This window comes from Ochotona curzoniae, unplaced genomic scaffold, assembly GCF_017591425.1.
Source record: "Ochotona curzoniae isolate NIBS_2020 unplaced genomic scaffold, NIBS_Ocur_1.0 scaffold_4701, whole genome shotgun sequence".
NCBI lineage: Eukaryota > Metazoa > Chordata > Mammalia > Lagomorpha > Ochotonidae > Ochotona > Ochotona curzoniae.
In genome coordinates, this window is record NW_024467122.1 from 51905936 (window position 1) to 51931070 (window position 25135).

At 44.1% G+C, this 25135-nt stretch overlaps 1 protein-coding gene across 2 annotated transcripts in view; it reads right to left on the reverse strand.

Annotated features, from left to right (window-relative positions):
- The window catches only part of FRMD5 (FERM domain containing 5), a 311056-nt gene extending 287408 nt beyond the window's left edge, over nucleotides 1-23648 (reverse strand). For both annotated transcript variants that reach the window (XM_040968940.1, XM_040968939.1), the window contains exon 1: nucleotides 23303-23648. In XM_040968940.1, the coding sequence (XP_040824874.1) occupies nucleotides 23303-23404 (102 nt within the window). In that variant the 5' untranslated portion in view covers nucleotides 23405-23648. The remainder of the gene's footprint in view (nucleotides 1-23302) is intronic.
- Between the last annotated feature and the right edge of the window lie 1487 nt (nucleotides 23649-25135).

Consider the following 25135-nt stretch of genomic DNA (forward strand, 5'->3'; position numbering starts at 1 on the left):
TTTTAGTTTGAAAAGAAAAATGACAGAGGGAGGGACAGAGAGCTTGTATCTGTTGATTCACTTCTAAAATGGTTGCAATATCATGGCCGGGACAGCCCAAAACCAAAAGCCTAGAATCCTCACAGGCACACTGGCCAGCTGCTGCTGCTTTCCCATGCATACTTGCAGGGAGCTGGATCAGAAGCAGAGCAGAGAGGAGTCAACCTGTTCTCCAACATGGGAGAACAGCATCACAAGCAGGGGCTTAACCCATCACAGCACATCTCCAGCCCCAGAAGACTGCTTAATTGCAAAGTCAGATATACAGAGAGGAGGAGAGACAGAGAGGAAGATCCTCCATCCAAAGATTCCAAGTGACCCAAGTGACCACAATGGCCAGAGCTGCACCAAACCGGAGCCAGGAGCCCAGAATCTCTCCCAGATCTCCCCCATGGGTACAGGGTCCCAAGGCTGCTTTCCCAGGCCACAAGCAGGGGGCTGGATGGAAAGTGGGACCACTGGGGATAGAACAGGTACCCATACGGGAACCTGGCATGTGCAAGGCGAGGACTTTAGCCAATAGGCTACTGTATCAGAACAGACTATTACAAACTGAATAACACCAAGTGTCAGTGTGGTAGGAAGACAAAATGGGAAAGCAACTTTAGAAAAACAGCTTGGCCTGGCCAGCATTATAGCACATTACGTTAAGCCTTCAGTTGTGATACCAGCATCCCATATGGATGCCGTTCTGAGATCTGGCTGTTCTGTTTTCAATCCAGCTCCCTGCTAACAGGCCTAGGAAAGTAGTGAAAGATGGCCCAAGTCCATGTGGGAGACCTGGAGTAAGTTCCAAGTTCCCAGCTTTAACTTGGCCTAACCATGATTGTGGCCATTTGGGAAGTGAACTGATGATGGAAGCTCGCTATCTCTCCTCTTTCTGTAACTCTGCCTTTCAAGTAAACAAATCTTAAGAACGGAGTTTGGCAATTTAGAGTAAAAGTAAGCATGAATAAATATCTATGTGCACATACTTAGTAACTCACTTCTAGGTGTTTACCCAAGTGGAATGAGACCACTATTTATATAAAAACAGTAAAATTTTCTTACAGTTTTATTAATAATTTCTAAAAATGAAAATTCTCAATTTATCAATTGGTTAGTGAATAAATTGTGAGCCATCCATAAAATAAAATCAATAAATTCCAAAAACATCAGGTTTACACTGAGGAACCACAAAACACTGTTGAAAATTAAAGATCTAGAGCCCAATATGATGGTTCAATTGGCTAATCCTCCTCCTGCAAGCACCAAGATTCCACACTGGCACCAGTTTATGTTCACATCTCAACTGCTCCACTTCCGATCCAGCTCCCTAATTACAGCCCGGGAAAGCAGTGGAGGTTAGCCCAAAGCCTTGGGATCCTGCACCCACATGGGAGGCCATAAGGAAGCTCCTGGCTCAGCTCCAGCCATTGCAGCCAGGTGAGCAGTGATGTGGCAGAGGGAAGACCATTTTGTCTCCTTCTCTCTGTAAATTTCTTTCAAATAAAAATGAATATAATCGTGTCCAGCGCGATTAACCTAGCAGCTTAGGTCCTTGCCTTGCATGTGTGGGATCCCATATGGGTGCCAGTTCTAATCCTGGTAGTCCCACTTCCCATCCAGCTCCCTACTTGTGGCCTGGGAAAGCAATCCAAGATGGCCCAAAGCTTTGGGACCCTGCACCCATGTGGGAGACCCGGAAGAGGCTCCTGGTTCTGGTTCAACGCAGCTCCGACTGTTGCGGCCACTTGGAGAGTGAAACAGCAAACAGAAGATCTTTTCTGCTGTCTCTCCTCCTCTCTGTATATCTGACTTTCCAATAAAAAATAAATAAATCTTAAAAAATGAATATAATCTTCTTTGGAAAGAAAATTAAAAGATCTAAATAAGCAAAAAGACATTCTATGAAGCAGAAGACTTAACATTTTTAGGATTGTGAGGAGTCAGACAGGATAAAAGGCAGTTAAGGTTTCTGGTCCCTGGTGAAGTTACCTTTTAAAATACAAAATTGTATTTCTCCCATTTTTCACCCTTTGAAGAACAGGAGATCCAAAGGACAGAATCAACATATCCGATCCCATCTCTTAACATAATCAGAATAGGAGGAGAAAACCCCTAGTCCCAGCCTTTGGTTCTAGGCAAGGTGCTACATTGTTGCTCGTGTAAATGAGTCTTTTTCTGCCCTTTGAGTGACTCCCCTGAGATGCCGTGAAAAAGATACTGTTTCCAAAGTTCAAGGGTCTTTTCCTTAGGAAATCTCTCTTTTCCTTTCTTAGATTTCCTTGGGTCTTTCTTCTCTTGGAGCCCCCTCCTTTACAAGAGTCCTCTTTCTCCATTTCCTAAGTAAATCCTGCCTTGCAAACTAGAGTTGTCCGCATGAAAATTCTTTTGTATGAGACAAGAAACCAGGTTGCTGCTGTGCTTCCTGTCAAATTTCTTGCAACAAGATGGCAACACATCCTGAGTTGATCTATAGCTAATACTATTCCTATCAAAAATCCATCTTGCTTCTTTGCAGAAATTGACAAGCTAAAAGTCTAAGATTCATATGTTAAAGCAATGGACTAAGGCAGTCAAAATAACCTTTAAAAAATTTGAAGTTAATGACTCCTACTTCCCAGTTTCAAAATTTAACACAGAGCTCAATTAATCAATACAGTGCAGTACTGGAATTAAGACAGTCATATCACTATGACAAAATTCAGAGTCTGAAAATAAACCCACACATGTATAGTCAATGGCCTTCAACAACAAGAGGGACCTAGACAATTGAATGGTTTTTTTTTTTTTTTTTAGCTAATGATACTAGACTACTGGATATGCTTATATAAAGTATATATTTACATTATAGCAAAAAATAAGCTCAAGCAAATCACAGACCTGAAAGTAAGGGCTAACAACATATAACTCTTGGAAGGAGCTACAGGTACAAACTTCGGTATCAGGTTAGGATAGGCAAAAATTTCTTAGGAATAATACCAAAAGCATAAGTGGAGAAAACTTAGTAAGTTCAAATTCATTACATTGAAAGGAAAACTGTGACACTGTGGATTAAGCCACCACAGGGTACACCTGCATTCCATGGAAAGAGTACCAGGTTCAAGTTCCCGATCTAGCTTCCTGATAACACACTTGAGAAGTAACAGATGTTAGTCCAAGTCCATAGGGAGACCCGGATGAAGCTCCTAGATCCAGGCTTTGGCCAAGCAAATCCCAGATCTCTTCCTTTCTCTCCCTATGCCTCCCCACCATCTACCTCTTCTCTCTCCCTCCCTATCCCTTTTCTCTCCATTCTCCTCCCTACTCTCCCTCTCCGTCTTTCAAGTAAACAAATCTTTAATAGCATTAAAATGTTTTGTGTACCAAAAGATATCACCAAGAAAACAAAAAGATAAGCCAAACAGGAAAAAAAATTGCAAATAGTTTGATAATAAATTCCTACAACTCAACAAAAAGACAAACAGTCCAAAAGTGGGCAAAAGACACGAAGAAGTATTTCTCCCAAAAATACACAGCAATGATTACCAGGCAAGGGAAAGGACGCTGACACTTTTACTCATTAGGGAAACGTAAATGGCAAATGTAAATCAAAATCACAATAAGATAGAACTTCATATCCATCAGAATAACTACCACCAAAAAAACAAACAGTAGTGAAGACTACCATTTGGTCACAATAAACTGGAAGCCTCCTGCAAGTACCTTTGAATATTGGTAATTCCTCTAGCACCATACGATCCAGCAATTCCACACCTAGGAATCTCTCCAAGAGAAATAAAAATGTATTTCTACATCGACACTTGTATACAAACATTTAGAACATACCCAAAAGAAATCAAAATGTGTCCACACAATCTTGAACATAAATGTTTGCCAGATTATGTTATCCAAATACCCATCAGCTGATGGATGAATAAAATGTAGTGTGTCTATATTTTCAGTAATAACAAAAAACAAAGCACTAATACATGCTATTATACGGTTGAATCTCAAAGACATTATTCCAAATTAAAGAAGTTACAAAAGGTCATATAATGCATAATACCATTATTTTAAATGACCAGAACAGGCAAAACTGGGGAGACATAGGCTAGAGAGTTCAGAAAAGCAGAATGGCAAGTGGGGAGTTTTGGGGATGATATAAATATAAATATAAAATTAGATCACACTGATGGTTGCATGACTCTAAGAATCCTAAAAACTGTTAAAGTGTATATCTTGAGTTCGACTTTGACTACGACCTTGGCAGCTTGGGTAACAGCAGCCCTCCGCAGTATTGGTGACCCATTCGCAGAGGGTACCCAAACCAGGTCGGACCCAATGCCTAGGACTCTGCCCATGAGCACCATCGCCACACAGTAAGTGAATCCTGGCTGCTGGGAGGTCAGTGTGCCCATTGGGCGCAAGGCTCTGCCTGCTGGACACCTGGCAGCGAGCTCTAGGGTTTTTAGGGTATAATTGCTGCCTACGGACATCCAGGGATAAGGCCAGTGTAAGTGTAGGAGAGGGATGAATTATGTGTGATTCCTAGCAATGGGGTCATGGAACTTGCTTGAAAGCATGGGTACTGAGATCTGAGGGTTTGGAGGGAGACTCCATAAGATCTCTTTGGCCAGACTGATTCACAAGCCCACATGGGAGTCCTGAGATGGACTGTGAGCATAGAGCATCACTGACTGCCACACACCAGTCCATATGAAAGCTATGGCCTGTCTAGCAGGGCTAGGTACCAGTATCTGAGTGGTGAACCAGGGGACAGGTCACACATGGCAGGGTCAGACACTAAACAACATGCAAGAGAACCAGATCCAGGGGTAGATTCTCTGGGGGAAGTGTGGGCCCAACCCTATGGAAATACAAGTCCCGCTGGTTAGCTCGTGAGTTGTGGTGGTGCTATGCTGAGCCTGATATGACCCTGGAACCTGCCATCACTTACGGGTAAAGGAACTGACAACAGTCTGGGAAGGTCAAGGCAGCAGCACCCTAATGTGCATCCTAAAACAGGATGTGGGGTGGGCCAGCTGCAAGAGGAAGGGGGTGGACCAGGCAGAACTGAGCATACTTCAACTCACAAGGAAGAACAGAACTTAGGATGGAGCACAGGTCATGCCAAGCTAGGCTCTTAGACCAACTGGTCTGCATGAGCCAGGGAACCTAGGCCACAACATCGAAGGCAAAGGCCGAGACAGGTGAGGGGCTTTGCCAAGCTGGGTCAGAGCAAAAACTGGCATGCACATAAGCTATGGATGGGAACAGGCCCGAAAAGGGAGCTTTGAGAGTACACCCTTGCTGGGTTGAGCTTCCCACTGGTGAGTGTTGGGGCTAGAGTGGGGCTGTGTTCTGGTCTGGACATGGCTGCAATCTCCATTGCACAAAAGTGAACTGGGACTGGAAGCACCAGTCCGGGATAGACGCCAGCACCATCTGGTGCTCTGGAGGACCAGGGTAGATGCAGGATGGACTAGGCTAGGTTTCTGCCTCTACTGAGCCATCTGTGAGCAATGTCTGGGTAAGGACAAGCCTTGGCTGGGCTAAAACATCCAACAATAAGAGCCAGAATGGGTGAAGGCTGGTCAGGAAAGGCCACTGTTCCTGCTAGGACAGGAGGTAGACTAAGTAGGGCTGGCTGGTACATGTGGGATCTGGCATAGGGAGAGGTTCTGATGGAGGAGCCTGGGCAAATCCTCTGGAAGGACACAATCCTTGCAGGTGAATGCAAGAACCAAACTAGGAATTCACCCAGACCAGGCCAGGGAAAGATACTCACTGGCATACATTTGGCATAGGTTGGGGGCAGACCAGACTGACCCAGTTCACATCAACCACTGGCGAATCCGAGCACCAGAACAGAGTGTGGGTTGGGCCAGGTATGGTTACAACACATGCCAGTACACCTTATGGCTGGGACTGGATGCCTGCTGGGCTGGACTAGGCTGTAACCCTAACCAGTGTCAGCTGGAATTGGGAGTGGGCCACTCCAGGCTGGGCAGTCTACAACACCTACTGGCGAATGTCAAGGTGAGGTAAGCTGTACCAGACTGGGCCACAGCACCCAAACAGCACACATGAGAACCAGGGAGGGACAGGGCAAAGCCAGCAGGGGGAATGTGGAGGGCTCCCCTGCTGGACAGCAACTCCCACTGGAAAGCATGAGCTGGGATGAGGGAAGACCAGACCAGGCAGGGCTACAACACCTGTGGACCTCATGTGAGCTAGATTAGGGAAAAGCCAGGTTGGACTGACTGTTCCTACTGGTGCAAGCAAAAATTAGAGTGGGTGAGGGTTGGTTGGGCTTTGCTGCAGAGGCTGGCACTGGGGGCTAACTCTGTCAAGTTAAACCACAGAACCAAGAGTACATGATCTGGGAGTGGGAGTGGCCTAGGAGGAAAATAGCAGGCACCTTCCTCTTGGGTTACCACTCCCACTGGAGGGCACGAAAACCAGGACAGGGGCAGGGGTGGCCTAGACAGAACAGCACCCGTCAGTATGTGTGTGGGCTGGATAATAGGGCAGATTGGGTTGAACTAGGTTGCAATGCCCATTGACATGTATGAGAACTAAATAGGATGTGGGACAGACTGAACAAGTCTGCAGTACATACTGGCAAGCATGGGAACCAGGGTAGGGGGCATGCCTGGTGGTGGTATCGGGAATCACCCCAACTAGGCTGCAGCTCCCACTGGTTTGCATGAGGGCCAAGTATTAAGTGGGCAGGATCGGGCTGGACTGCAACACCCATTGCTTCCAGTGGAAGACAGGGCTGGAAACAGAAGCAATCCAGCCATTGCAACCACCAGCATGTGCATGAGCTGAATGGGGCGACAGACTGTGCTGGATCCTGTACTGGCAAACTCTCACAAGATTCAGGTCTGGGATCACCTCAAAATTTCTTTGGAGATCCCTCCAACTGAACTGCTGATCTCAGACCCACAACCATGAAGAGACTATGACAGCCAGTGGACTATGAATATATTTCATCGTGCTTGGAATGGCGAGACTGGCAGCAATTCAGAACTGTTGAGCTATCAAAACTGCATGAGCAGGATCCAGGGAGCATGCCCCACATCGAGGACCTGGGATGCATGGGAGGTTGGGTGGGGCTTTTCCCTTTATCTCTTTCCTTACCCTGGATACAAAAAAATAATAATAATATTAATGTGAAAACAATGGTCTTACCCAATTTCCTGTAGTCATTGACCCTTTGTGTCCTAATCAACTATGTAAAGATTACCAAAATAAAAGAATTCAGGGTCCGGCGCGGTGGTGCAGTGGTTAAGGTCCTCGCCTTGCACGCCCGGGATCCCATATGGGCGCCGGTTCTAATCCCGGCAGCACCACTTCCCATCCAGCTCCCTGCCTGTGGCTTGGGAAAGCAATCGAGGATGGCCCTAGGCTTTGGGACCCTGCACCCGCGTGGGAGACCCAGAGAGGCTCCTGGCTTCGGATTGGCATAGTACTGGCCATTGCGCTCACTTGGAGAGTGAATCATCGGATGGAAGATTTTCCTCTTGATCTCTCCTCTCTGTATATCCGCCTTTCCAATAAAAATAAAATAGATCTTTAAAAAAAAATTCAAAAAAAAAGAGAAAAAATGGCTATGCCACAGTAGTTTCAAGTAAGATGTAAATGAAGTTTTTAGATATCTAAAAATAAAGTGTATACCTTAAACAGATGAACTTTTTAAAAATAAAGCTAAATGAAAAAAAGCCAGGCTCAAAAAAACATGGTTCTACTTAACGACTGTTGAAAAAGCAAATTCCAAGGACAAAAGTTGTATTGGTGGTTTCTAAAATCTACAGAAGAACTGGCCATAAATTAATACAAGGGAATTTTACAGAGTTATAATTACATGATTTGTAAACACTTACCAAAATTTTTAAGTTATACATCTAAAAATGAAAAGTTTATTCTATACATTAGATTCTGTTAGTCTGACCTTTTAAAACGGCTAAGTTTCAGTGGGAAGATGCAAAAAACAGTATTTGGAAACTTGAAAGCAAAAAGCAGCACAATTCATCTTACTGCATTCCGTGACACGGAATATCATCAAGATTCTATACTACAATCTGCAATTGAATAATGCAATCATATAAATATGAAAACCATGACAGAATCCTGTTGGAATTTTAGATCAAAGTCAGAAAACGGTCTTCAAGAAGATAAACTATTAAAAGTCAACATAAAAATCAAATTATGGGGAGTGATCGGGGTTTATGTTGGCATACCAGTTAAGAAGCCACTTGGGGGATTGGCATTGTGCCACAGTGGGTAAAGTTACCACTTGGGAAACTGATCTCTCTCGCGCTGCTCCACTACCGATCTAGCTCCTTGCTAACGGCCTCAGAAAGGCAGAAAAGGGCTCAAGCCTTTGGGTCCTTGATAGCAAGATGGAAGATCCAGATGTAGTTCCTTGCGCCTGACCTTGGCCTGGCCCAGCCCAGCTGTTGTAGCCATCTGGGGTGCGAACCAGAAGATAGAAGAACTCATTCTGTAACTCTGACTTTCCAAACAAATCTTAAAATATATATATATATGTTTATATACGCACACACATACAACTTAGTGTGTTCACATCAGCATGCCTGAGTTAGAGTGCTGACTCCCTTTCCAAACTCAGCTTCCTGCTAATGCACACTGTGGGAGGCAGGAGGTGACAGGTACTTGGATCTTGCCACCCCTGCGGGAACCTGCTCTGTCCTGGTCCCAGCTATCGCAGGTGTTTGGGAGATCTTTAACTCCTTTTGAAATAAGTAAATAGGCTTAAAATACACTCACATGTAAAATTAAAGTTATCAGGCAAAAAATACTAGTTTAGGGGTAAAGTGGTATTTAAGCCTAAGTGATAAAAAAAAAAAAGCACCTAAGTCTAATCAAAGTCAACAGTGTATCCTCTAGACTAGGACTCATGATTTTACATTAAAAAAAAATAGAAAAACTAGCTTACCTAGAAAAAGTTGTGTTAGCATAAACACAACAGTCTTCATGAAGGAAGGACACAGTCCTCACAGAGGAAGAAAGGACACAGGCTAAATAAAGACTACTGGCATTTAATAAGTACTAGTGAAAGGAGGAGAAATTGATTTTGGTAGATACATAACTACCAGCACTCTATTAGGGAACAGAGTTTGTTTATAAGACTTTTCCACAATCTGGAAGAATATCCCTCAAAGTCATTTGATCTCCTTACCCCTTCAAAATGACTATTTGGTTATAAAGTCTATGATTCTAAAAGCAGTGCCTCAACATGGCAAGAACTAATGCTCACTATCCCAGGTATAATTGATAGATTTTGGAGTACCAAAATAAAGAAAAAAGATCTCTGTATGATTTTGGTAAGTATGAGTCAATCACCCAGAACCTGATCTGCATGGAACAAGCATGTAAAACTATTTTGTATTCTGAAAAACGAAGGATCTCATCACAGACTAAAGGGGTCACCAACAGGTTAGCAACAAGACATAGTAGACTAAGCCCCTGCCTTTCAGCATCTGTATCACACAGGGGTATCACATAGGGGTACCAGTTCAAGTCCCAGCTGCTCCACTTCCTATCCAGCTTCATACTGATGGCCTGGGAAAGCAGTGGAAAATGGCTCATGTACTCAGGCCTCTGCAGTCACATGGGAGACTTATAAGCTCCAGGTTCCTGGCTTTGGATCAGCTCAGCCCTGTTGCAGCCTTTGGGGAGTGAACCAGCAGATGGAAGACTTCTTTTTCTCTTCTCACAGTAAAATCTGCCTTTCAAATGAAGATGTATCTTTCAAAAAAGTTACTAAGTCCTTCCTTTGAAATCTCTTTCTTTAAAAAGCATTATTTGCATTTAAAAAGAATGTCCTCCACAGAAGAAAAATACTTACTGGTGTTCTATTGCACAGCAGGATAACTATAGGAAACTAAAAAAAATGTACTGAAGCTTTCCAAAATTATGTTGAATGTGTTCACCACACACACAAAGTGTTTGAGAAGATAAATACGCTTGCCCTGATTTGAACATTACACACATATATATGCACAGAAGCATCACATAGTACCTTTTAAATACACTTTATATGTGTCAGTTAAAACAATTTTATATTTATAAAAGAAAAACACTTTCTAAGCCTTGAAGAAATTTCCTGTGAACTACAGAATGTGTTAAAACATACTGAAAGCTCTATTTGAACTATCCCATCTTCTAAATGAGGGGTTATATTACATAGTACAGGTTAAATGATCAGGACAAAGTCTCAAGGGCAGTTAGAGTTAGGCATTTAACTTAAGCAGTCCTAAGACTGCATGACTTGCTTCATCCTAGAGCAATAAGACAAAGTCTGAAGCCACCCAGACCTGAGTTCAAAGTTTAACTCTCCAACTAAGCCTCCTTGGGACCATGTTATTTAACCTCTCTAAATTTCATTGTACTCATCTATAATTAGTAGCAACAACATTTTCCAGCTGACAGAAAGGATTAAAGCGAAGAATACATACAAAGTGCTTGTTGGATAAGCATTTGGGCCTGGAGATTAGGACATCACTTGCGGTGCGGTAAATTAGGCTACCACCTGAGACACTGGCATTCTGCCATCAGAGTGCCAGTTCCAGTTCTGGATGCCTGGTGTCCAATCCAGCTTCCTAGTAATACACCTGGGAAGTACTTGGGCCCGTCACTCATGTTAGAAACAGGAATGGAATACCTGGCTCCTAGCTTCAACCTGACCCATACCTGGCTTTTGTAGCCATTTGGGGGATGAACAAGCACACGGATGGAACAATTCTATGTCTCTGTGTGTATCACTCTTTCAAAAAACTTTTAGACATTTTAGGGAATGTTTGGTCTAAATAGGTAAGATGCTCTGGAGTCAGTGTTTAAGGCCACCATCTGCAACATGCACTTCCCTTCCCACAGGGGTGCCAGTTTGAGTACCAGCTGCTCCACTTCATATCCAACTGTCTGCTAATGTGCCTAGGAAATCAGTGCAGGATGGCCCATGTGCTTTGGCCCTGCAGCCGCATGGGAGACTTAGATGAAGATCTTGGCTTCAGATTAGCTCACCTCTGGCCGTTACAGCTATGTGGCAAGTGAACTGGCAGATGGAAGATCTCTTGCCTTCTCTATAAATCTGCCACTCAAATAAAAATAAATTAATCTTTTAAGAAATATTTTAGAGGCACTTTCTGGTTAGAGCATTTGGAACCCTTTGGAAATCCTGAAACCAATTCTTCCTCTTAGATCCTCCAAAACAGGCTGGGTCTAGACGTCCTAGATTTAAACCAGGGTGTAGAAGGAAAAAAAGGCTCTGTACCTGCCTGGAGGCAAGAGATAATTTGCCTGAATGTGGACTGAGTGTCAGCCTATGAAGTTTCTGATGGTTTGGCTCTTTTCTACCACCAGTAGAATCAAAGCGTCTAGACACGAGAGTACCCTGGGACATGCTGTCTTGATGTGCTATTACCTTTTTCAGATCTTTGCCCTGTAAGTCTTTGCTATATTTTCTGGCTACCATAATACCACTTCACAGCCAGCCCCCTTAAGCTCTTCAGCAAAGTAAAGTGTCCATATTGTCAGTCATCTAATAATCAGTCTTTAACTATCCTTTCTTCCCCCCCTCCCATTTTCAGAGCAAAATAATCTATTAGCATTGACATTCTGCCTAACACTGATTGTCCAAGTGCCGAACACCGCCTTCTTGGAGGTTCCCAGCCCCAGAGTTCTAGCCTGGCATCGTACTGAGGGCTAGAAGTACAACCCGCATAGGTCTGGGAACTTGGGAGTTGGCAGGCAGAGGTTCACTGAGTAATCCAGGGAAGCTCACCTTGGCCTTCTAGAGAAGCTAAAAGGTGGCCACTTGGGTATAAGAACATAGATGCTGAAACATGCCTTTCAGTGCTTCACGGGTCAGATTTCTTAACTTAATGCACAATTGAGTCTGCATGGTGTCCATCAAAGGATTTTCAACCACCAGCAGGCTGCTGAAATCTGATTCCTTCTTTTTTTGCCAGGTGATTAAACTGGTGCCAGCAAAGAGGTCTGTTGAAAATACAATTCACATGTAGTTGCTGCAGTCACAAAATTAGGACTGAATTCTGAATCTACATTGTATGATGCCATTGCTTTGTGAAAAACCTTAGTTGGTGTTAGAGCGCTTCAGAATGAGACTTAATTCCACAGCAGCCTCATACAATTTATTTTTAGTTTGGATCAACTCCTCTCAGCATGTCAAGTATTGAAATGACTAAAATTTGCTGACAGTAATTTTCCCCATGCAAATCAACTTCTGTTGTTTAATTCAACTATACCAGAGTCAGTCAGTTAAACATACTAAAGAAAAAACTAAAGACCTGACATTTTTAGCTTAAGTAACCTGCTGTGAAGTCAGTATGAGAAGCCCTTTACCCATCCCCACAACCTATTTTCTGCTTTTGGCAGTTTTACAACCTGGTTGAAATCTCAACTCCTTCATAAAATATGTAGTAACTTTGGAGTACATCCCCACCTGTGAAGTTCCTTGCAACACCTGTACCGCCACAAGCACATTACCTTGTCTTATCCTTGAATCCTCTGATGTTTACATTCTGGTATTTGTTTGCAAACCCTAACAAGTTAGTACTTGCACAGCAGAGGTTCTTACTCTTCCTTTTCCTTCAGTGCTTAACTTATGAAGAAAATGTTTGAAAACAAATTCATAATCAGTAAATATGCATAGACCATAGGAGAATCCTCTCCCTACTCCTAAAAAAGCTAACCAACAAATACAGTAGTACACTGGTAAAACAACTTTACAATCTTCTAAATCCTGGGCCTGGTACAGTAGCCTTGTGGCTAAAGTGCTCACCTTATACACCCAGGATCCCATATGGACGCCGGTTCTAATTCCAGCAGCCCTGCTTCCCATCCAGCTCTCTGCTTGTGGCCTAGGAAAGCAGTCAAAGATGGCCCAAAGCCTTGGCACCCTGCACCCGCATGGGAGACCCGGAAGAAGCTACAGGTTCCTGGCTTCAGATCAGCTCAGTCTGGCCACTGCGGCCACTTGGAGAGTGAATCATTTGATTGAAGATCTTCCTCTCTGTTTCTCCCCCACTCTGAATATCTGACTTTCCAATTAAAATATATAAATCTTTAAAACAAACAAAAGAATCTTTTGAATCCTATTTGTAGATAGGTATGAATTTCTGGGGGTGAGGAAATGCTTAGCTTTTACCTTTCAAGAACTGAAAACCAGTTAAGGTCATACAGAAACAAATCCAAAGCTACAAATATGAGATTCATGGTTATCTGATATGACAATTAAGGCATTTCTCAGTATATCCACATTACACATTGAAGTGCCTGGGTTCAAGTCCCACCTCTGCTTCAAATTCCAGCTTCCTGCTAACTCACATCTTGGGAGATAGTAAATGATGGCTCAAGTACCTGAGTCCCTGCAAACCCAGAGCCAAGCTCTAACTGTTGCAGGTATTGGGAAAATGAGCCTACTGATGAAAAAAGTGTCTTTCAGGCCTGGCACAATAGCCTAGCGTCTAAAGTCCTTGCCTTGCACACATGGGGATTCCATATGAGTACCGGTTCTAATCCCGGCAGTCCCACTTTCCATCCAGCTCCCTGCTGTGGCTTGGGAAAGCAATTGAGGACAGCCCAAAGCCTTGGAACTCTGCACCTATGTGAGAGATCCTGAAGAAGCTCCAGGCTTCTGGCTTCAGAATGGCTTAGCTTCATCTGTTGTGGCTGCTTGGGGAGTGAATCAACAGATGGAAGGTCTTCCTCTCTATTTCTCCTCCCTCTCTGTATACCTGGACTTTCCAATAAAAATAAATCTTTAAAAAGGTCTTTTTTTCTCTGCCTTTAAAATAAACAATGAAAGTAAATTTTTTAACATGGGATTAATTCATTTATCCTATTCCCTTGTCTTTTATATCTAATCAATCAAACAAGACATCAATTTTTACCCACTAAATATCTCAATCACCCAGAAATAGTAAACCTCAAACCTTAGCTTCTTAAAACAAACTTCTGTGCTCCATCACTGACTTGCTTAGTCAGCAGGTCTGAAAGGCAACCATAAATCTGCAGTTTCAGCAATTACTAAGGTGATACTGATGCTTCTCATCCAGGAGCCGCAGTTTGAGGCTCACTGTCTTAACCAACCCCTTATTCTACTGTACGCGTTTTCAGCAGGGTTCACAACTCCTACAAAAGGAAAAAAAGCCCAAGTTGTGACAAAGTAAGATGACTTGAATCAGGCAGGAGGACAGCTAGATTTGAATTATTTCCCTTAGCGGACAGCAGTTCTCTGTGGCTTTTAAATGCTCATTAACACAGAGCTGTCCTAAAGGATTTCTGGAGTGGTCCAGGGTGCCTCTAAATGCAAACCAATGTATGAGATCATGATAATACAGGAGTCACAAGTAGAGCAGAGGGAATTGAAAGCAATAATCACTGTCAAAGAGATGTTTTCTGTAGACAAGTGAATGGAGCTATTGTATATAAACTCAGAGGTTGCCAAGCATGTGGTCCAATTATTTTGCCTGTAAGAGCATGGCACGGAAGGATCTCCTTAGAGAACTTGATTCACACAAGTTGTTTTTAGTCTGATGGTAGCAGGCAAAACCAAGGAGAATTAGAATCTAGGAATCTTTACAAGTTCCTTTTCCAAATCCAAAATACAAAGCAGGGAAGTTAGACCATAAAGTAAAACATCACTCTTAGAAATAAGCAATTGAAAGAACCAGCATTTAGGCATAACAGATAAAGCTGCTACCTCATATGTTTGCATCCTTTATGAGCACTGTTTCATGTCCCAACATCTCCACTTTCAATCTAGCTCCCCTCTAATGGCCCAGAAAAAGTAGTGAAAGCCAACCTGAGTGTCTGAACCCCTACCATTTTTACAGTTCCTGGCTTTAGGCTGGCTCAGACCCGGCCATTGCAGCCACCTGGACAGAGAACCAGTGGATGGAAGATCTTCTTTTTCAAGTATGACTCTAAAAAAATAAAAAGACGAGGATGAAGGAGCCCTAGCTCCTGACTCCAGCCTCCTGCCAATGCAGACACTAGGAGATAGCAATGAATGCTTAAATAATTGAGTTCCTACAATCCACATTATTCCCCAGTCCGTTGAGAGCATCCAAGAAGTGAGCCAGCAAATAAGCTCTCAACCTGTTTCTCTAAATCTTTCAAATTAAAAAAAAAAAAGCTATTAAAATTGGTTAAAGTTCAAAAAAGTCTTATCTTCATTAAAATATTGACAGCAATAATGAGGATCACATGGCGGCCTTGGGCAGTAATAAGGTCTCAATATAAATCTAGGGTTTAACTTCTCAATGAAATTGGAGGTTGGAAATATGCACACTCCATTCTCCCTAGTCTATCTTCAGCTATACCAACATTTAAAAATATTTGTAAATGTTTGAAGAGTTATATTGGTCACCAAGGTCTAGAGTTTTAAGGTAATAGGAGATGTTTCAATTACTCCAATGTACACAAGTTTCATTCTCTTAGGAGGAGCATAATTCACTCCCCAACATGGAAATGAAAATGCTTTCCTTTCCTTATCTTCAAATCTCTTATCTGCATAGACAAACTATTATGGCAGTTGGCCTAAGCCCTGGGTCAGGCTAATAAACAGAAGGGCAGTAAATGACACCTGGCCTCCAAGCAAACAGAACTTTAAGCGCTGAGTTAGTGAGAAATAAAGTCTACATAGGGTTGCTGTCAGCGCTCTTTCACAGCATAAGCCCTGGCTAGGCACAACTGAGAAAAGAGCAACCATGTAAACCTACTCCTTGAGACAGGGTCTGCAGATCAGCCCCTGCAGCAGATGAGATGACCACGATGAATTCAGCTTCAAGTAGACAAAACGTTGGGGAGCACAGTTCATTTTCTATGGAGCCAAGGGTTGCAAATGAGGCTGTGAGATCTAAATCCTGTTTTACGCAGTAATGACTTAAGGGAAACAAGCAAAGATTTCTATTATGATGATGTGTAATGCTCAAGATGGCAGTTCTGGCAGACTTCTAACACTACATGAAGCATAGCTGCATAGTATTCATTTGATCTGAGCCCATTAAAACCTGCAGAGACCAGGAGGAAGGGGAGACCTAAAGGCTTGACACTCTATATGACAGACTAAAAAGTCACAGGAGCGATACAGACTGGGGTTCCACTAATACAACAAAAGATAATTACAGAAAGTTATCAGAGTCCTCCAAAGGTTTCATAAATACCACATGGATATACTGTACTTCTCATCAGGGAGAAGAATTGCAGAACAAAATAAATTGGAGTGTGATAAGTTTAACCTAGTGAACAGATTGTAGAACTATTAGAAAATGCTTATTGTTTTCAGATGTAAGAAAATTTAAGGGCTGGCAGGATGATTCAACTGGCTAATTCTCTGCCTGAAAGCATCCAATATGGTCACTAGTTCATGTCCCAGTTACCCCTGCTTCCCATCCAGCTCCCTGCTTATGGCCTGGGAAAGCAGGGGAAGATGGGTCAAAGCCTTGGGACCCTGTACTCACGTGGGAGACCAGGAGGAAGCTCCTGGCTCAATTCCAGCCATTATGAGTCATTTGGGGAATGAATCATGAGATGGAAGATCTCTGTCTCTGCTCTCTGTAAGTCTGCCTTTCCAATAAAAATTAATTTTTAAATGTTAACACAAGAATTACACAGCACAAACAAATAAAAAATATTTACTAGATTATAAGTACATAAGACATGGAACAAGGCACTATAATTCTCAGGATTTGTAAAAAGTTGCAGCTTTCTCTTACTCTCCTTTCTATATTCTAAAGTATAATCTACCCTACAAAGTTCTGGCACAGCGTTTGACCTAGCAACTCAGACTCCAGGGAAGATGTGCACATCCCATTGAGGGCAGGTCCTGGCTCTGGTTCCCGCTGCAGATTTCTGGGAGGTATAGGCGATGGCTCAGGCAGTTGTACTCCTGCCACCCAGCACAGCATTGGGATGGCAGACAAGCAGCCAATGAGGAAGTATACTTGCCCTCACTCTCTCTGCCTTGTACAGGTTTTTAAAGAAACTTCTTAAAATAATCCAGAATATTTTATTTTAATAATTATTACATCATTGGAAATAATCACACCAATGCTGCTTATTTTAGGTTATACATTTTTCATACCTATACATAAGCCACTTCAAACACATTAAAAAATGGCTGTTTCTATCTTTGGGTTGTGGCTGACTATTTTGGAAATTTTTTTAAAGCTTGATACAAACAGGGCCCGGCGCGGTGGCGCAAGTGGTTAAGTCCTCGCCTTGCACGCCCGGGATCCCATATGGGCGCCGGTTCTAATCCCGGCAGCCTCGCTTCCCTTCCAGCTCCCTGCCTGTGGCCCGGGAAAGCAGTCGAGGACAGCCCAAGGCTTTGGGACCCTGCACCCGCGTGGGAGACCCGGAAGAGGCTCCTGGCTTCGGATCGGCATAGTATCGGCCCGTTGCGCTCACTTGGGGAGTGAATCATCGGACGGAAGATCTTCCTCTCTGTCTCTCCTCTCTGTATATCCGCCTTTCCAATAAAAAAAAAAAAAAAAAAAAAAAAAAAAAAAAAAAAGCTTGATACAAACAATGGCACGATCAGGACAAATGCGTTTCTGTGCAATATAACAGAGGATTCAAAACCACATGCTCCTTCATTACACACTATGTTGAACTGCCTCATCTAGCATAGTCATTCCAAGCGTTTAATAGACTGCAAATTCATACAAATACCCATGAGTAAAATCTGATGTGGCGAAAGCTTCTGCATTTCTCATGGATGCCGCTGACACTTTAAACATAAGCACTACAAAGAGAAAAACAATGAGAGCATAACTGCCTGTCTGGACTTTGCCTTCTGTACTCCAAAGGCTGAACTGCATTAACTTGATACAATATTTAGCACAGAAATTAAGAAACAATACAAATGCTTTTAGAATTTTAGAAATTTACTCTGAAATTATCTTGGTTTCAAGAGTTTGAGTCTGACTTGCTATTATGCTGACCCTGAGACAACATAATTACCTGTTAATTTTTTTAAAAATTAATATTCATGAAAACACATCATCTTTCCATTTTTTTGCTCTGAATACAATTATCCTAATTCTCTCACAATATTCTTTTTGTCTTAATGGATTAATTAAAGGATTTAACTTGCCATATATGAAGCAGAAATTATTAGAAGATGAATCACAGTCCAGGAAGAAATGCCAAGGATCACATCAATTATAGAGTCAGCACACATGAACTCAAATTTTTAAAAAGTACTAACAAAGAATCAAGTTATCCCAGACTGAAACTTTTGTTTTTTAATCTGAGAGACGGAAGATTGGACAAATAGAAAAAACACACACATCAGCTAGTTCTCTCCCCCAAAGACCCATATGGTTGTACTAGTCTGAAGCTGCAAAAGACTCAACCCAGGTCTCCAATATAGGTGTCAAGAACACAACTACCTGAGCTGTCACTAACGTTCCTCATGGTCCTGGTTACAAGTCACAGCTGTGTCAGGAACTGAGCTGCAATCAAACCCAGGCACTCCCATGTGGACACAGGCGCCTGATCCACTAGGATAAATACCTCCTCTCCAGTCTGGGAGTTCACAATTTTACTGAGACTATTAAACTATTTTATGAAGATTTAAGACTCAAGTTGATTTATTCTCCTAAAACAAGTAAAGCATTTCCAAATTTTAGTTTTTTATTTCACTACAAGACACAACATACAGTACATTAGTTTGTTTCTTATTTTTAGTGATTTTAAAAACTTTTTTCTCTTTACTATGAAATAAGCATTAACATTCCTACTGTGTAAATGAAAAAATTTAAGGTAGAAAGGTGAGTCGATCAGACAAGACAGAAGAGAGGGAAAAAAATGGAATTAAGAAACAGATCGAGCCCAGCATGGTAGTCTAGTGGCTAAAGGCCTTGCCTCTCACACACCGGAATCCCATATGGGCGCCAGTTCTAATCCCAGCAGCCCTGCTTCCCATCCAGCTCCCTGCTTATGGCCTGGGAAAGCAAGGGGGGTATGGGCCAAAACCTTGGGACCCTGCACCCATGTGGGAGACCCAGAAAAAGCTCCTGGCTTCGGATTGGCTCAACTCCAGCCTTTGCAGCTATGTGAGGAGTGAATCAGCGGATGGAAGATCTTCCCCTCTCTCTCCTCTCTGTATATCTGACTTTACAATAGAAATAAAATAAACCCTTAAAAAAAGAAAAAAAGAAAAAAGAATAGAGTTTAAATGCATTGGCTCTAACATTGTGCATGTTCCTTTGCTTCCTGGACTTGTTCTTTCCGCTATAATATAGAAATTATACCACCTACCCACCACATGGTTGGTGTTAAGTAAAACACCTGAGAACCCAGCACAATGTCTCAACCAGGCAATCCTCTTGCAAGTAAGTTTGTGTCCTAGCTGCTCTAATTCCCATCCAGCTCTGTGCTTACAGCCTGCAAGGGCAGAGAAGAATGGCCTAAGTTCTTGGGCCCCTGCACTCCTGTAGGAGACCCAGATGAGGCTCCTGGCTTCAGAACAGCACAATGTGGCAGTTGTGGCCATCTGAAGAGTGACCCAGCACACAGAGGATCTTACTGTCTCTCCTTCTCTCTGCAAATCTGCCTTGCCAACAAAAATAAATAAATGTTAAAAACAAACAAAAAACACCTAACAGAAGCTTAGTATACACAGCCCTTTAACAAACATGGTTCTCTCATCAATCCACAATCCTACTTCCCTCACCTGGTACAGCAGATATTTAAACAATCCATAATGGTGTTGTGAAGGAAATGAACAAACAATGCCCAACAAACACGGGTTCTGTTCCTTCTCTCCCTCCCTTACCCCTACCTAAGTGGTGGGGACGCAGTTAAAATTGAATAGTGGGTCTACTGCAGAACTGCCTCTGCACACACATGTCACTTATAATAGATTCTTATTCAACTGCAAAAGCTAATTTAACTCAGCTGCTTAATCAGTTACTTCAATGTGCCCCCAGTAAAAAATTTATTTCTAGGGTTGCTCTACCTTTCAGTGATCACAAAAAAAAAAAAAAGTGATTAAGATTTCTGGCTTGAAAAATATATATGCTTTTCCAATATATATTTCTACTAGACATTTTACAATATCTATTCTTAAAACTGATAGACTTTATAATCTGTTTAAAATATACTCCGTAGGATATCACATTTGTAGGCATTGAAATTAATGACTCCATTCAGAAATCTAGATACTTAACTGTCTCATTTTTCCTATTTTCCCAAATAAAACAGCAAAGTAAGGTGTTAAATACAAAATAAATACAGATAGACACAAACGAAGCAGATAAGTGAAAAACTGGCCCAGATCTGCACTTATAAAGCAATGACCTTCAAAACTGTCAGGAGACTGCTAACCATATTCTTCACAGGGGAGCAATTATACTAAACCCTCCTATATATACTTTCACTTCTCATGGTCTACACGCATATTTACACATCAGAAAGTATGAAGAAACAATCTGGTAGCTGTGGCAACCTTCACTGAGAAGACATAAAACACTTTCATTACTTTAATAATCACATCCTAAACGCCAGATCAGTGTAAGTGCTGCATTATGAAAGGCTAGACTCATACTTTGAATTTCCTACAAATGAAATCTACCAAACGTGGCTAACATGATTCCAATTAGTGATACATTTCTGATTCTGGAATATCCTAAGTGATCTCTCATTATCTGAAGAGGCACAAAAATCTTTCTAAAACACACATTTTATTTAAACAGAACTGTAGCATACACTTTAAGGGAGCTCAAACTGTCACACCCCAAAATTAAAAATATGCAGGACTTCCATGCCTAAAAGGCTAAGGTTACTTACCCTAATGACAAGCTCACAGATCTTTTCCTTACCAACTTAAAAGCCCAGTTTTTGCCAAACACACATGTTCATACACTCACACACACACACACACACACATACACATACATTATAGAAATGTACAAGAGGAAAAGTTGGTAAAGAAATCTCAATTTGTAAAATGTTCAAAAAAGCTATATGCAAAAAATTACTAATTTCATGTAAGAGACTGTCTTTTTTTAAACCTCTTCTCTCTTGGCTGAAGACAAAAGCAATTCAGAATGGTGTTGTCAAATAATGCAACATCACATTATACTTTAGAATTCTATGCTTTTTTAGATTCCACACAGAAATCATAAGGCACAACCATTAACGCTGTCTAGACAGTGAGCACTATGAGTTACCACATTACATCAAGCTCAATTATTAAATAACATTCAATTGCAATCATGTAAAAGAAGAGCAGCAGGAAACAAATAAAACCACAGTAGGACACAGAAGCATAAATCCAATACATCCTGGTTAACTTAAGAATATCCCTTTTCTTAACGGTGATTGAAAAATCCACAATTATAAAACCGATCACATGCTCACAGGTTCCACTAATTGGGAAAAACTGGTTGCCTTATCACAGTGCCTTAAAACCATCAGGCTCTCATGCCCAGTGGCGCGGTGATGTGAATGTTTCATTTGTGTGCTTTATACCTCAGCAAAAGTTAATGACCTGCCCCAGAAATCCTATTTTATCACATAGCCACAAAGTATTCTTAGGACTCACCAAGTCCTAAAGCTCCCATTGCCCTTGACACGCTATTGTGCAAATGCTTTAAATGGTAAGACAAAAGGAGGAAGACTTTCAAAGCTCTCCATGTATGCAAATAGCAAAGAAACCCCTTCAATGTGGTCTCTTTTTTCCCCACCTCCTCTACCGAAACAAAAAACAACAACAAAAACCTGTGCACGGCACCGTGATACGACAGAAACAAAAAAAAGTAGCGTGGCACTCATTCAGCAGGGATATCATAAAGAGCATCTCTCTAGCACAATTCCACTACAAACATCCTTTCACGAGATGGCTAGCTTGAAGAACAGGGGCCTCCAGATCCCAGGCAGCGGTCAGCACTGGTGCCCAGCGCCGGCCCGGGTCGGGGGCGGAGGGGCCTGAAGGAGCCCGCGGCTGGCAGCGCCGAGTCGGCAGGGCACAGAGGCTCCCTCACACTACCCAGCGTCTTTCTCACACACCGCTCTCTGCCGCGATTGAGCACTGTCAGCAAAAATAAATAAATAATGATCATTTCAAAACGGGGTGTAGGGTAGGGGCGTGGTGAGGAGGGGCAGGAGACCACGAGCATAAGGGACCTGGATACATCCCAGCCCAGAGACGCCGCCGCCGGTCTCTGGCGGCAAAGGCGAGGCATCAGGTGAGACCCCTCCGGGTCCGTCAATTTGCCTCTCCTCACAGAGCAATTTCCGGCGAGAAGCGCAGGATCCTCCCGGAACAGGGGTGAATGTTTGGTGTCTGTCTCCGACTTTACAGAGGAGCAGACAGGGCTGTGAGGCTGCCTTCCCGGGACCGACTACTACTCCCGACGCGCCGCACAGCACGAGGGAAGGAGCCCGGGCCAGGCGTTGGGGGGCAAGGGGGGATTTTTTTTTTCCTTTCCCACATACCAGGCTGAGTAGCAGCGTCGTATTGTTGATGTTTGGGCTAAGTCGCCCCCTGGCTCCCATTTCGCTGAGACTTGTTGCTAAAATCTTGACCTCACGCCCCCTCAGAATTACCACCACCCCACACCCAATACACACACGCACAATAAGATGTGGGGAGCCAAAAAAAAAAAAAAGCGGGATTGGGGGCTAACCCTCAGGAGCCCGGACAGGGCTGGGCTCCCTTCAATAGGCCACTCTGCATGGGCTGCCCGTTCAGTTCTACCTTCTGAGGGCTCTGACTCACAACGCTGGGAAGCGGGGGGCGGGGGGCGGATTTATGACATAAACCACGATCTTTCCAACCATTTGGAGGTAAAGACTCGCCAGCCAGCAGCTCCTGCCCCACCGGAGAGCCCAAACAAGCGCCCCGCGACGGGGCGGGCCCCCCCAAGAAGCAGCTCGCGCACCCTGCCAGCCTCCCTCTGAGGCGCTCCCCACCCCAAGGCGGGCTCCGGGAACCGGGACGCGGCTCCCACCGCCAGAGAGGAGCGCAGACAGGGGAGAAGGTCGGGGTTCGGGACCGCCTGGGACTCCTCCGCACCAGGTTGCCCCCGGCTCCAGCAAGGGCGACCTGCACCGGGGCACTCCGCCGCAGCCAAGAGCCGGACAAAGCGCAGCGCCGGGGCTGCGGCGGCGACCACCACCACCACCACCACCACCCCTCTCGCTCCCTCCACCCAGAGCGGCTGCCAAGTTGGCCGGACTCGGGAGACTTGGAGAGGACAAGGTCCCGCGGGCGAGCCGGCGCGGCGCTGACCTGGATGGTGCAGGTGTACTCGCTGTCGTCCAGCAGCCGCACGGTGCAGCTGTACTCGCGCTCCAGGCTCCTGCTGCTGCCGCTCATCAACCTGCTCAGCATCTTCCCGCCCGTTCCCGGGAACGACGCGGCGGCGCTGCGGACCCCGGACCAGGCGCCCCTCAGCTCGGCAGCTCCGCGCGGGCCCCGGGAACCTGCACCATCACCCTAACCCCGTCGCTGCCGCTGGCCCTGCTTCCCCTCCCTCCCTCTCTCTCCTTCTTCCCCTCGGCCGCCACCACCTCCTCCCCCAGCCCAGAGCGAACGCCGGGCTCTCTCTCTCCCTCTCTCTCCCTGGCGCCCCACTGCCCGTGCCCAGCTCGTGGGGGCGGGGCCTTATCAAGAGGCGGCCAATGGCGGTCAGCGCGGCGGAACCGAGTGGCAGGCGGAACGGCCAATCGAGATAAGAAACTGAGATGATGGGCGGCCCGGGGAAACAATCACAAAAAAGCAGTCGGACCGGAGCCAAGCAGGACCAGCCCTCTAGCGTCCTTAACTAGGGGCTCTTCACCTCCCCGGTGGTTCCTATGGATGCTGTTTCCTCTCCCCGGGCCAGGTGTGGGCACTGGGCCGGATAGATGTCTGATGAAATACACCTGACCTCGGTTTCAGGAGCCGAGTCCGCACCCCGCAGCGCCGTGGTTCCCGCCCTTTTGGGAGAAGGGTGCAGGAGGCGGCGGGGTTCGAGATCCTAGTCGCTGCACCTGCGGATGCGGGCACCTCTGCTCTAGACCCGGAGGCCTCCTCCCACTTCTGCTGAACCCCCAAGTCGGGCAGACCAGGCCTCTTATTTTGGGGAACCTCTGCCTTATGGGAGCTACTTAAGTGAAAAGCTGCTGGGATCGCAGAGGTATTCAAGTGTCTCGGTTTAGCCCTTAGAAAAGCCTCCACTCTAACAAAACCGTTTCACTCTTTCCTTTGATGAACGTAAGACAAAAGGAGACGGAGGCGTGCTTGCTCCTTCGGCGGCTAAGGAGCAGAGGAGCCGAGGGAATCCTGCATTTTTAGAATTAAATTACCTCTTCAAACCACAGTATGTCAGGTGGGGCATATACAACACAAAGACAAAAAAAAAAGTTGTCTTCCCTTTGTGACCCCCACATCCAAGGACTTGAAGTTCTTTATAGAACTTCACTTGAGATGTAATGTGCTTCCTTGGAGATTTCAATGGAAGAAAATATTATAATCATGTCAATGCAGAATTTTAATGTTGTAACGTGTGTATTGGTTTAAAACAATGAAATAGACATAATAGCCTATTTTGTTTTGCTATGCTTGTTTATAACACATAAAAAAATGAAACCCTATATTCATCTAGGGAGAAAATCTCACCTTTAAAGTATGCCTCTTTCCTAATGTCTTTGGATTCCATTATTTCTCTGAGGTTTTGTTTCTTAGGTGTTTTTTGTTTTTGTTTTCTCTCTTTCTGCCTCTTTTCTCTCCCTCCTTTCTCCAGTTATCACCTGAATAACTGCCCATGTTGCTCTTCTTTTTTTTTTTTAAGATTATTTATTTTTATTGCAAAGTCAAATATATACAGAGAGGAGAAGAGACAGAGAGGAAGATCTTCCGTCCGATGATTCACTCCCCAACGGCCAGTGCTGCGCGGATCCGGGTCTCCCACACGGGTGCAGGGTCCCAAAGCTTTGGGCTGTCCCCGACTGCTTTCCCAGGCCACAGGCAGGGAGCCGGATGGGAAGTGCAGCTGCCGGGATTAGAACTGGCGCCCATATGGGATCCTGGGTGTTCAAGGCGAGGATTTTAGCCGCTAGGCCATGGCACCGGCCTAGTTGC